The sequence below is a fragment of the Lycium ferocissimum genome, chromosome 6 (assembly GCF_029784015.1).
Source record: "Lycium ferocissimum isolate CSIRO_LF1 chromosome 6, AGI_CSIRO_Lferr_CH_V1, whole genome shotgun sequence".
Taxonomy (NCBI): Eukaryota; Viridiplantae; Streptophyta; class Magnoliopsida; order Solanales; family Solanaceae; genus Lycium; species Lycium ferocissimum.
In genome coordinates, this window is record NC_081347.1 from 71,975,408 (window position 1) to 71,990,020 (window position 14,613).

Here is a 14,613-nt window from a genome sequence, read left to right on the forward strand (position 1 = left end):
GAACCAATAGGGAAATTCCAATTCATTGGGCCTTTCGATACAGTCATATAGAAAGCCCCAACTGAAATGCGATCCGCAGTACGGAGGAACTGAAATTTAGGAGCATAGCCTATTAAAAAAGAAGGGATACTGCACTGGATAGAAAATACTCAAAGTTACCGGCCAACCACTCGGTATTTACACCAAATCATATCATTTGTCATGGTTAAGTCGTAAATTTATGTGAAAATGTGTATTAATTAACTAGGATTTACTGATAAAGTATATGCATAGACACATGTCATGTTTTCATCAGGTCGATGTAAACACTTGGTGCGAGTAAATTTTTACCACATGATTCTACGGCTTCCTTCAACTTGACTGCAAATTGTTGTATAGAGACACTATTACTACTCTCTCCATTCCAATTTATTTGGTATAATTTGTGTGGCCATAAGACTTTTGCAAGTCGTGATCTTAAACAAGTCATAGCATTTGTGTGGCTATAAATTTTTTCTCAGAAGTGAATTGTTACAAACACCGGATGCAAGTAAATATTTTTCACATATGGAAATTAGAATTTCCCATTAAACAGATGATGGTAGGTTGAGGACTCCAAGTTCGTTTGCACTGCTAATAGTATCATCCAATATCTTCTTTATATCATATTTGTACACAAAACCCTTCTCCATAAGCTTATTTGATCCCCACTTCACTTCTCTCTTTGGATCATCCAAGTACCTGTTTTATAAATGGGAATATATATAAAAAGAAATTTAAAAAATTAGCAACATAGTCCTTCAAATATATTAAAATGCACTTTTAGTCCACTTTTAACAAACTTGAAGGACTACATTTTATACTTGCATACACCGATACCTATTTTTATTTTTATTTTTTATAGTATCTATATAATTTCCGACTAGGACAGATCAGTACCATGTTATGTAGGTTTCCCAATTCATGTTTGCTATATAAGTTACAGGTTTAATTTATAAAACCCGTCAGTGTGAAGAATTTTTTACACCAGGATATCTACAGGTAAGCCTCCTTAAAATGTGAGATTTGTAATCTGGAAAATAAACAACTTACCTGCTACAACGATTAAAAGTGACATGATATGTAAAAACTCTTTAATGTAAAAACTCTTTACGCTAACAACATATATAACTTAAACTTGTAACTTATAGAAGTCTTTTTTTTTTTTTTGAAACCGGTACTATTGTATTCCTTAGCATTAAGGATATGCTGGCCACCTCCAAAAAAACAAAGTTCAACTTATAGAAGTCTTTTTTAAGTCACCTTATAATGTAAAAACCTTTTACAAGACTCTTGCTTTATTTGTTCATAGCCTCAAATCTCAAGTGTACAAAGAAAATTTCAAGAACTACATCCAATATGAATTCAAATGAATTTAAGATAAGTTTCTTACCTTTGATTGATATGAAACTCAGGGTATTTCTCTTGGTAGTAACTTGCAATTTCTGCAGTAGAAACAAAGGAGCTAGCACACAAGAATCTACCCTCCATAGAATTATTTTCCATTGAAAAAATGTGAGCTTCACAGACATCTTCAATGTGTACAATTGGTACTTTACCAATAGCCTCTTCTAGGAACTTGAATTGTTTGTAATAAATTTCTTCACCAGTTACCACTGACAATATATTAGCCATGCTTTGTGAGATATTTGACAAGAGTGTTGTACCTACAACAAGACCACAACCTAAGCTTACAACCTCAAATCCATGTAATTTCCCAAAGTTCAAGATTTCTTTCTCACATGTTGTCTTTGATTCCACATAGTCCTATACCATTCAAAAAGAGAAAAAATAACGTTATTTTTTCGCATTTTTTGCTCTTCAATATTTCTTGTTTAGGCAGTTCATAGAGAGACTTTTCTTCTTGGATGAAATGATCAAGGAATACTCAGAAACTACATACACAACAAAACTCACAAACCGGGGTGCTAAGTCCCTTTGTTTCATTTATGTGTCTTAGCTAGATTGAAAACGGAGTTTAAGAATGAAAAAAAAGACTTATGATCAATTTCGTGGTTTTAAAAAGATCTATAGAACAAATCGGGAATACCATTCAAAGTGTGTGGCCTTAAACATGTCATGTACTTTCTATAAGAAAGTCTCTTTAGAGATAAATGAAAATGTTGGAGTTAAGAAACAAACCAAAATGGAAAGTAAGACATATTATTATTATTTATAAAAATTAAAATAATATTGTTGTTAAGGACCAAAGGTGGGACCTAGTGATCAATGGAAGCGCGCAACCTTGACTTCTCCCCATATATACAAGCCTCACAGTGGACAGAACTATTTAATACCTGCATTGGTAGGAGGTAACAGGAACCAAGAGAAATAGTTGAGGTCCGCACAAATTGGCTCGGACACCATCGTTGTAGAAAAGTAAATTTTATTGCTAACTACCGTTTCTAAAACATATTCTTAAGATATAGTTAATTCAAACATTTGTGATTGCTAATAACTTCTGTTGTTATTTATTTTTATTTCATTAACATGTTGCCCATTAGCATCTAAAGTACAAAAACTTGTTCACTTTTAAGTGTTCTATTTTATTATTATTTGTATATTGAGTTAATAGTCAAAAACAGACCTGAACTATCATTTTTTCACAAGTCTCATACCCTAACTATTAGATGTTCCCTTTTCCTACCTGAACTATTACCATCTATGTATTAAAACACACCTCGAAGTTGACTAGGCCAACTCTTAGTTGTTCCCCTTTCCTACCTGAACTATCACCATTTATGTATTAAAACACACCTTGAAGCTGACTAGGCCAACTATGAGTTGTTTGCTTTTTCCTACTTGAACTATCACCAGGTGTGTTTTAATACATAGATGGTGATAGTTCAGGTAGGAAAGAGAACAACTGATAGTTGAGGGACGAAACTCGCGAAAAAATGATATTTAAGATGTGTTTTTGACCATTATCTATTCTATATTTTATTGCAATTGACCAAATAGAAAGATAATAATGAGAATTAGAAAATTTACCGTAACAAGATCATCACCAAAAGGGAAGTGGACATTGAGAGGAGTCCAACATGTTTCATCCATCAAATCTTTGAAGCCATTGCCATCCTCCTTTAATGGTGAAGCAGCAAGAACAGTGCCAGTATATATAAGCCTCTTCACAGTACCAGAATTTATACAAGCCATTCCAATATTCTTCACTGATGCAACTGCTGCTTCAAACTTATTCTTGTACTGTTACAACATTCAATTTCCAAACAAATAAATAAATCATTCAAATTCCATATATAATAGTAATATTTTGATAAATGAAGATACTAGTAGCAATGACTAAATCAAGAGTTTCACCAAGGATGTTTAAGATTTAATGTATATGCATGAAAAGTAATATTTGACTTATACACATAGTATCATAGTATTAATTTATGATGATGGTGTCCAAGTCAACTTGCGCGCACCTCAACTACTCCAGCGAGTACCTGCTATCTCCCACCAACACAGGTATTGGGTAACTCTGCCCACCCAAGTTTGGGTAGATGACGACTATTCCACTGGGTACCTGTTATCACCCACCAACACAGGTATCGGATAACTCTTCCTAGTGCCCACTAAGACTTGGACAGCTGGGAAGAAATCACATGGTGCTTCTTGCCTCCACTGGAATTTGAACTCGAGACCTCATGGTTCACCATTCGCTTCATTGATCACTAGGTCACACCTTTACACAATATAATTTTTCAACAAAAGGTTTTCAACTGATCATCTTTCGGCAAGTGTAGCTCCAACCCTGACGAGCACCGAAAGTGTAGCCTAACAACCAATGGAATAGGTCAAAACCATGGGAGACCAGGCACTCAATGGAACAATATAAGTGCACAAGTTGATCCGGAGATCATCGTTATAAAAATATTTACATTTATGTGCTAGTGAGCGTTAGTAGTGTTGGAAATTTGGGAGAGCAAGACAACACAAATAATACTCAAAACTCACTAGAAGAGAAATGGAGGAAAGATGATTTTCTATTCAACTTGGCTTGATTCAAATTTATAGGAATTCTCCATATATCTAGATTACATAACTATTTATAGGTGACTAATCTAGAATTTTTCATTCATGTATCTCCTAATACATTAATCATATATAATGTGAACAAGTTTATTTTTTCAACATCCGCCTTTAAACTTGATTCATACATGTATCACTATATCAATAATTTCACAACTTCACATCCTCCAAGTACATGAATAAGAAATGATCACTTAGACTAATCTAGAATTTTCCACCAATTCATGTATCTCCTAATACATTAATCTACTAGTTCATGAACTAAATTAAATATAATGTGAACAAGTTTATTTTTTCAACATCCGCCATTGAAGTCCATAATCAAGTGTACCTTTGATGTACCGGGAGTATTCTTTTGACGAAGTGACTTTATTTGGTTGAACATGGGATTGATATTTTCTCCACTTTGTTTTTCCACTCATCTCCTTTGCATATTCTCCTCGAGAAATAAAGATGCCATCATTCTTCTCGCTCTTAAAATTCTTAACGTTTTCAAACACCTCGATTTTTCCTTCAAAAAATATCCACCCAAGTTTGTCACCATCTTCATTATTTTTTACATAAAGTGCATGCTTTTCGAGAATAATCATCAATAAAGAGAAACACTTTATATAATTACTTTTAAATCCCAAGTGAGCCGACTTGGCATCCATTTGATGGATTTTCCACCGATCGAGCGCACACATCCATATGAATCAACTCTAAAGGACACCGCGTTCACTTGTCAATCTCTACTTCTCCTTTGTAATCTTTGGGAAAGCTTTTCTTAATCGCTTTTCAAAAAGACATCCATAACTTACAAGCTCGTCCACCAATAAACAAAAGTGAGTTAAATCGATTAGGATGGTTAATGGTTGGCAACCCTTTCACCATATTTTCCTTTTTCATCATTAACCTTAGCTTTTTACTATCAAAATTCAAATTGGGTGTTATATAATTTATAACCAAATCTCATATTCCAAAGCTCAAGATGAATCTTCCAAGCCTGACAACATGAAAATACACCGCACCTTGGTACATCACTTTGGCATAAGATTCAAAATAAACATTTTATTTTTAGCCATAGGAACTTTGGCTAAAAATGACCCATTTTCATCTTTTTCATAGTCAACTTTTTTCTTTTCAAATGAATGTCATAATTTTTTTTCCAAAAAATTTTCGACGTTTTCAAACTTAGAATATATACTTTTCATTTCATCGATAATATACATGACATTGGAGATAAATTGATGACTTCCATCTTCAAACGAATTAAAATCGTACCTTTTCCTTTCATTTGAACTTTTGAAAAGACATCCTCTCCAAGAGTCCACCATTAAATATTTTCTTTCAAACCTTAGACTATCAAAATTCAAATGCTTCTTCCCGCAAATATGTTTGCTTGCACCTTGAATCAAAGTACAAACATTTATTTCTTTTTGGCTACACTCCCATTTTCATTTTTACATAGTCAACTTTTTATCTAAAATGTCGTCTTTCTCCATCTTCATTTTTTCTCTCGCAAAATTATATCATCTCCTCCAAATTATTTTTACATTCCATCTTTCAAACGAAAAAATGACCATATTTTGATTTGAAGTATAACATTCAACATTTGATTTGTCATACCTTCCTTGATTTGACCTCCATCCTCTAAATGCTCTCTTCCGCGCCTCTTCCTTGGTCGAGTACCGACTTTATTTCTTTCTACACTTTCCACCTCTTCCTCCTCTACCACGACCTCTTCCACGCCCACAAAATCTTTGTTGTGAGCCACGCCTTTCTTCTTTCTCCTTCGAAAAAGTTTAATATTCAATATTTGATTTGTCAACCGACTCTTGTTTCGACTTTCTCCTCAACCTTTCTTCCGCGGCCCTTCCCGTGAGTTCTTCTATGGTCTGGTGTCCAAGTCCTACCACTCTTCAATGGCAACAAAAATATAATTAAATTTTGAATCCTAGATCGTAATATTTTTGCAACGACCCTATCATCATTCAACTCTTCACCATATCTCTTCATGTCCAAGTCCTTGACAACCGGCAAGTTTAAATGAATCTAGGATCGTAATATTTTTGCAACGACCCTATCATCATTCAACTCTTCACCATATCTTTCATTTGATCGACAACCTGCAAGACTTCAAATATAATCCGAACCGATTCGATTCCTTCATTTGCGGCGATTCAAATTCTCTCTTAAGGTTTGAGACGAACCTTTTTCACCTTGTCCAAACCTTAAAGGAAGTTTGAAGAATATCCCATGCTTGCTTGGAGTTGGTTGCATTTGCAACCTTCTCGAACATCTTTTCATCCAAACTTTGATGGATGAGTGTGAGTGCCTTTTGGTCTTTCTTCTTTGTCGCAATGGCATCATCTTCTTCGTTAATGCCACTCTCCACAATTTCCCATACATCATAGGCTCCAAGCAAAGCCTTCATTCGGATGCACCAACTTCCATAATTTTCTTTAGTGAGCATCCGAACTTGGAATGGAGTTCCATCAGTGTTAGTCATTTTCTCTACGTTTTGTTGTCTCTCAAACACCGCTGGCAAAATACCAAATGTTGAAATTTGGGAGAAGACAACACAAATAATACTCAAACTCACTAAAGAGAAACGGAGGAAAGATGATTTTCTATTCAACTTTGCTTGATTCAAATGGCTAGATTACATGACTATTTATAGTGAATTCATCCATATATCTAGCCTAGCATACATGTATCACTATTAATAATTTCACATTTCACATCCTCCAAGTACATGAATAAGAACTCACTTGACTAATCTAGAATTTTCCACCAATTCATGTATCTCCTAATACATTAATCTACTAGTTCATGAACTAAATTAAATATAATGTGAACAAGTTTATTTTTTCAACAAGTAGGTATCTAGTAAATTTGTCGATGTGCATACAAATTTACGCGAACAACATTGTTGTGAAAAAATAGAAAACTAACTAAAATAGGCACATATACTGGTTGGAAAGCAATAAGAACTCGGTGGAACTATCGAGATGCACACAAACTAATCCGAGTATTATTCTTATCAAAAAAATCAAACTAGGTACCTGAGATCCCTCAGAATGTATATAAGGAGGTATACATGGAAAACAAATTCACAGCCTTGTATTGCTTGCTCAAATTCTTCTGGCCTATAGATATCAGCTTGAAATAGCTTCAAATTTCCCTCTGCATTAGGCAACCTCTTCAACAAGCCTACCTTTGATTTATCCTCTGCAAAATTATCACAATTTTTTTTTTCTTTTTATTGTATTTCAACAACCTCTATTCTTGTACTATTTGGACAAATAAAGTTGACAACCACTCAAACAAGCAAGTTTCCATCATACATAGTGTTGATTCAAGTAATAATTCTCTTTTATTTAACCAACCAATATTCAAAACTCACTGATCCGATTAATCTGATTCACATCGTATATGACACATTAAAAGGATAAGGGTTCCTTTTTATGACTGAACCACAAGTTTTCTCCAGAATGATAGTGTCTATTTTTCAAAGATATGGCCGAAAAGTGGCCAGTGTGCGCTATTTTTATGATATTTTTTCATTCTCAGAGCTCGAACATGATAATTCTAGTTAAGGGTGGATTGATATGCTCCATCACACCAAGAGTCCAGAAATTTGCCCAACAATATCACAAATTATCACTTTTTAGCCCTTATAGTTGAAAAATAACCTTTATCCTCATGTTGATTTTTATAACTGAAATGTCAGGATGACAATGACTAAGTTTCAAAGACCAGGCCGTACAGTGGCCAATGAGCACTGCTATGAAATTTCTCCAGTCTCGGGATTCGAAGTTGAGACTTTTAGTTAAGGATAGACGGATCTCATCCATCCGTACCATTCATACGATAGAAAAAAGAAAATCAAGATTACATACCCAAGTTCCTGAGGGTGGCATGAACTGTGTAACCTTTTTCAAGAAGTTTTTTCACCAGAAAAGAAGCTATATAACCTGCACCACCTGTAACACATACCCCTTTTGAATTTCTACTATTCTTGTCCTCCATGGATACCTCCTTATTCAGCTTTCTTTACTTTTTTTTTTTTTTTCTCAAACAAATACTATAATTTTGTATACTTTCATGAGAGTGACTTTAAAGCCACATGTTTGATTTCATTGCATGATAGCACTAAGTGGTACTTTTGAGTGGACCTTCTTTAGATTTAAAGCCACATGTTTAATTGATATCTTGCACGATAGCACTAACAAAGAACTTTTCAATATTTTAGAGATAATGATAAAAAACACACCCGAACTATCACAACACCTCAACTATCAGTTGTTTTTTCCCTACCTGAGTTATGACTATTTATGTGTTAAAACACACCTAGTTGAGTAGATTCTGATAGTTCAGGTAGGCAAAGGGAACAACTAATAGTTGGCCTAGGTGTGCTTTAATATATATATATATATATATATATATATATATATATATATATATATATGATAATTTGATTAGAAAAGGGAAGCATAATTGGAGTGTTAAACTCGCGAAAAAGTGATAGTTCATGTACATTTTTTACCTTTAATTTTATATTTTAATTTGTTGTAGCCAGAGCGAAAGAGGGTCTTTGGAACCCTTTTATAAAATCACACTGTATAGATAAGATTAAATTTTATAATTTTATGCATATAAAATAGTAGATAAAGTTCCCTTGTGAAAATCATGTTTACTATTGATTGTAATATTGAATTTAACTCATCTAAGTTACTAATTTTTTATTTTTTATGAATAGTTATTTGTAATTATATTTTATAAGATTTGATTGTATAAAAATCCTTTTATTTTATATGATTTGACAGTATAAAAGTTCTTTTATTTGATATGATTTGATGGTATAAAAGTTCTTCTATTTGATATGATTCGATAGTTTAAAAATTCTAGAGGAAGCCTTTATTGGAGAGATACAGGTATGGGTTTCTTTTGTTTATTGTTGTCCACAATTAATGGCTGTCAATAACGTACTGTAGATAAACTGCTCCACCTTATGTTTGTTTCTTTATTTTTAATTTTTTTTATCCACTCCTTGTGATTCTCATATTTATATAAAAATGATTTTTTAATACAACATCTTTGTAACCACAAAAATATTATGATATATTTAACACAAGTTCCAAAAGTGTCGTAACCACGCAAATGTTGTCCTACCTCCGTCCTAATTTATGTGATATAATTTGACAAGACATGAGTTTAAGAATGATCGAAAGGCTTTTGAAACTTGTGATTTAAAATAAATCATAGATATTTGTGTAGCTCTAAATCATTTTATTAAGGGCAAACGGAAAATTTTTATGTTAAATTATTTATAAATATAGAAATATATTATTCTTTTTGGCACAGACTAAAAAAAATATATATCACATAAATTGAGACAGAGGGAGCATTTTTTTAAAACCACAAATTTTAAAAATATTCATTTATTTCTTAAATTTCGTGAACATTCAAACTACGTCAAACAAAATGAAAAACATAGAGCAAAAATCTTATCTAAGGAGTTACCTTTTTACATCCCTGTCTCACAAAATTACAACCAATAGTGTAGCACAAATTATCATAGTACCCAATATTTACACCAAATCACTTAGAAACTGCTAAAAGGCTGAGAAAGAGCGCAAGTAGTGGGGTGTAGGCAGGGGCAGAGCTAGGAGACGCAAGGGGTTTATTGGAACCCTTTTCATCCTAAAATTTGAATTCCCTGAGTGAAAATTCCGATTCTATCACCGGGTGTGGCAACAAGTCACTACAAGCTGACCACAAGTATGGGAGTATCTACCATACATTGAGCACTGAAAATGGAGTAGTGTATAGGCCTATGCATGCAAATATTATGCACAAGAAATCACCAACAAGGCAACAAAAACATACCCAGTGTAATTCCGGCGTGGGCGCAGGGAGGTGGATGTACAGACACACCTTACCCCTACAGGAAAGTAGAGAGGCGGCAACAACAAGAAGAAGAAGATAATAGAAGGTTTGCAGCTGTAAAGTGCTTCAGCAAAACCAAGAATTCACAAGCATGTGGAAAATATAACTAAAAACAAAGGGGTGCAGAGAGCCAAGAATTGCCACACACTTGCCAGAACAAGAAATAGCTTGACCCCAGTTGATCAAAGCCTATAAACAAGTACACATGGGTGCGCAAACTGAACAAAGAATTTATTGTAACATATGTCAAATCTTTTTTGATTGTTTGTAACATATGTCAAAAATCTTCTTATAAGGAAGTGAGATAAATGACTTCAGTATTGTCTGAATCCAGCATAGGAGCAAAAATCCTTGCTCAAAACAGAAGAATGGTTAAATTTCAAATGAAATCTGGGAGAACAAAACAGCATAACTCAAATTTCTCAATCAAGACTTGACTTAACAATATAATTCTGTCGGCTGATGGGGTTCATGACGACTGGGGGACCAGCAGTGCGAGGCCATGCCTGGAATTTCTTGTCCGTCTCTTTCCACCACTCAGTGTTAGTAACGGTGCTTGGAGTCGTACCTGTTTTGAGATACCACAAGTGAATGTCAGCATAGCACAGGAAATTTCATGATCAAAGAACTAACAAAAGGAACAGGAACTTGCCTCCAAATATTTTCCCGTCGGAAATAACAGTGTCACAAACATATGCAACAGCAAAAGATCCAACAATAGAACCAATGATGTACTTGCCAGCCATCTTCGAGCTCCTAAAACTGGAAGATACCGTAAAACCATATTAAGAGAACAATTTTATTTTTTTTCCATTCAATATTGAAAGCATTCAGCAACATAAATAGTATCTAAAGATACAGCTCATGAATGACCTTTTCAACACCATCATGTGATTGTGACTTCCAATGCAATGAAGTCTAACTACAGTTTATCTTTTTTTATTGGTAAAGAGTGCCTACAATATATAATAAAACCAGCAAAAAGATGATGCCAGGAGAGTTACAACCAAACGGAACCATTGCGAGTTGTGTAGAGTGCAAATTAAGTCGATCATGGCACTAGGTCAGAAGCATACACATCTACTATATTTAACTCAAAAATAAGCAAGAAAATACAATTGTGTAACTTGCAGACTATCTCAAGGTACACATGAATAACTTTTCTTTTGCTTGTAAATTAAATGAATAATATTGAGCACTTCAACGTGATTCAGAAGCCTACTGAATGACTTACCATTTGAATCTCTAAAGAGAAGTGCATACAGCTACATACTTCAAATCTTCAAACTAAAACTATATCTTTTTGTTTACACTAAAAAGTGTTTGTCCATGAAAGCAAGGGAAAGGGTAAAGGGCAGGAGAGTAAGCTGTTGAATTACTAGCCCTAGGAAAAGCATATATCCTTTAGTTCATGTTGCTGGGTACAGCTTGAAGAGAGGTAAAGAAAATACATATATTTCGTCTTCTGCAGGACTTTTTGGGGGTTGAAATACTAATATGAGTATGTTGTGTATCTTTCCAATTTTAATTCCTCAAAGGTAGGGGGGCAAAAGACCTTTTACCGCCCACTAACCCTCTTCTTTCCACTGAAAGATAGCATTTATCAATTCCAGGGTTAAAAACGGAGCTCATTTCCAGCAACAAATTAGTTCATGTCTGCAAGCTATTAGCAATCAACTGGAGTACCAAATCAAAGAGGGGAATAAGAAAAAAGGACAAATTATATATATTAAAAAAAAACATAAAGACAAAAAAATGTGTTCACTTTGTTTTACCAATTCATCACTGACATGCTACAAGAACTTTGGAGTTCATAGCTCTTCATATAGATTTCAGAATATACCATCAATAGGATACGACCATTGTTTGGTACTTCTAGAACTTCTATATTCTTTTATTTTCCATAGATAAGATTCATTTTTCTATATCATACTAGTGTCTACACCTATACACATGGCACAACTAGATCAACAGTTCCTTCCAAATAAATATTTTTATACATCTAAAGATTCTGTAAATGCTTCTGTAAAATATATGTTATGCAAACACAATTTTCTATTCAAGATACGTTAGGATACAGGTGCTATGATTTCTGGATAATTCAGCATACAAAGGTGAAGCTTCTTTTTGAACTATACAAAAATCTATACCATATCATGAAGAGACCAAAAAGAAGCGACTAACTTCTATTGGCACCATTTCCTTTCCTAGCATCCAGGCAAAAAACCACTTCCGTAGCAATTTTTTCAATTCTCTAGTTACTAGACTTAAACTAACCCGTAAGGCAACTATCCATCGATCCAACAACAACAACATACCCAGTGTAGTCCCTCAAAGTGGGGTCTGGAGAGGGTAGAGTGTACGCAGACCTTACCTCTACCTTGGGAGGTAGAGAGTCTGTTTCCGGTAGACCCCCGGCACAATTAAAATACATGGTGTGTGACTAACGAATCTAATCCTATTCTATCTTCTCTTTACTGTCAGAATCAGATGGGTGCCTAATAAATAACAAAGCATAACATATTGGAAATGTATAACAGAAACCTACACTAAATCATGAAGAGGCAAGAAGAAAGTAGCCATTAGTAGAAGAATAGTCGTGGTACGCGCAAGCAGGTCGGACACCACCATTAAATTTTATTTTTTTTTAATAAAAAAGAGAGAAGTAGCCATGAGTAAGACGCAACACACTAACATTACCCACCATTCAATCTTCCCCATCCGCAAAAAAAGTAAATACACATCATTTCGTTCATTTCTATTTTATCCACATGTACATCAATCGGTTGATACAAAACAAATAGATTTGACCAATCAAACAAAACCATTCACATCCCATAGGAAAATGCTGTAAAAAGGGAATTAAATCATGACTATTCTGACTTCCAAAGACGCATTAGCCAATACCAATGAAAAATACTAAACTACTATAGGAAGCTTGTCAAGGATCAAAAGATGCTTAGATACGAACCAAACAGACAATGACTCATTAATCCTCACCATTCAAATCCCATAGATAACTATAAAAAGTAATCAAACTAATCACACCGAACCCTTCAGGAAGCATTAACTGTATAGCACGACATATAATTTATCCCAAAAAGCAATCTTAGCTTCGACAGAAGCCAAACAGATAATGACGCATTAATCCTAACCATTCAAATCACACAGATTTTTCATATTGCTTTGAAATGCTTGTCCTTATGCCGAAGTTCCATCGGAAATAACCTCTCAACCTCCGAAGGTAGGGGGTAAGGTCTGCGTACACTCTACCCTCCCCAGACCCCACTTTGTGGGATTATATTGGGTATGTTGTTGTTGTATTTAGTGAATTTCTTAATCTACCACCCAAGGTAGGGATAAATTCTGCGTACATAGAAGCATATCTATCCTACAAGGTACGGGTTCAATTGAACCCCAAACTTTCGACCTATGTTACTCAGACTCTTCAAAAATGGACACGGGTGCGTGTCGGATCCTCCAAAAGTAGTGCATTTTTGAAGGATTGGACACGGGTACAGCATCATTTTTGGAGAGTCCGAGCAACATAGCTTTCGACATAGAGCCTAAATTTATATGTATGAAATTACTAAAACTGCAATAAATAGTAGATATGAACCCATAACTTTACAAATATAATGAGTTCAACACTAAGAATCTTAAAGTTGAACCCATAAAATTTAAATCCTGAATCCGCCTCTGTTAAGCGTACACTCTACCCTCCCCAAACCCCCCTTTGTAGGATTACACTGAGTATCTTCTTGTTCTTGTTCTTGTTGTTATTCAAACACACAGATCATGCTTAAAAATCAATCATTTTGTAAGCCCATCAAGAAGCAATAAACCAATACTCTAAAAAATTAAATCCAAGAGATGCATCAACCCATCACTCCAAAAAGCATAGATCTCACATAAATAAAAACAAATACCCAAATATATAAAAACATGACAAATAATAAAAAATAAAAAAAAAGTTTACACAAGATCTTCTATAAATCTATAAATGTATAAAAAAAAAAAAAAAAGGTGGGGTGGGGGGGTGGGGTGCATACCCTTATGAAGAGCAAAGTGGAGATTGGAGAAGGTATGAAAATTTCTTACTTTGCTGAATGTTTTTTTGAGTAGTCTTTTTGACAAGGGTTTTCTTGAGGTTGAAACTATAGTGTTTTGGTTGTGTCAGTGTTGTCGTTTGTAGAATGGTTCCAGAATGTAATGAAATGGAGTTGGAATCAGGTTTTGGGCCTAGGCCCAGATTTTTTTTTATTTTTTTTTATTTTTTGCATTTTTTTTGGGCGGATTGTGCTTCTTCCGGGGTCGTATTTAATTTTTGTCTCTTAAATTGGTGGTCTTTAATATTTATTCTTCGCTTAACACTCAGACGTCTTGAGTTTAAATTTAGGGTCAGTTAAAAAAAAATTACAAGTCATAAGTTGGGATTCGTAAGGTATAAGTTGGGGTCTTGCCTTAAGGTAAACTTTTACCCAAAATGAGGCCTTAAGGTAGAGGTTTGCAAAATTTCAGTAATTTTTTTATTTTATTTTATTTTTTACCTTAAGGCATAGTTTGAAACCTAACTTATGCCTGCGAATCCCAACTTACGCCTTGGGAATTTTATTTTTAGTTTTT

At 34.2% G+C, this 14,613-nt stretch overlaps 1 protein-coding gene and 1 pseudogene across 2 annotated transcripts; both read right to left on the bottom strand.

Moving 5' to 3' along the window:
* Positions 1-383: 383 nt before the first annotated feature.
* Positions 384-8,199, bottom strand: LOC132060314 (anthocyanidin reductase ((2S)-flavan-3-ol-forming)-like; annotated as a pseudogene).
* A 1,998-nt stretch (positions 8,200-10,197) lies between these two features.
* Positions 10,198-14,260, bottom strand: LOC132060315 (uncharacterized). Of its 2 annotated transcripts, XM_059453296.1 has the most exons (3): positions 14,089-14,152; positions 10,640-10,749; positions 10,198-10,555 (listed from the first exon to the last, which is right to left on the bottom strand). In XM_059453296.1, the coding sequence occupies exons 2-3, from the start codon at positions 10,731-10,733 to the stop codon at positions 10,410-10,412; spliced, it is 240 nt and encodes a 79-aa protein (XP_059309279.1). In that variant the 5' UTR covers positions 10,734-10,749; positions 14,089-14,152; the 3' UTR covers positions 10,198-10,409. The 2 variants fall into 2 exon arrangements, 1 of the variants encoding a protein (XP_059309279.1); XR_009415917.1 differs by having other exon boundaries at positions 10,198-10,749; positions 14,040-14,260.
* Positions 14,261-14,613: the final 353 nt, after the last annotated feature.

Bases quoted from the DNA above. Each gene is read 5' to 3' on its own strand.
- LOC132060315 (XM_059453296.1), bottom strand. From the start codon at position 10,733: ATGGCTGGCAAGTACATCATTGGTTCTATTGTTGGATCTTTTGCTGTT. The intron at 10,556-10,639 runs GCAAGTTCCTGT...ATCTCAAAACAG, and splicing joins CGACGGGAAAATATTTGGAG to GTACGACTCCAAGCACCGTT.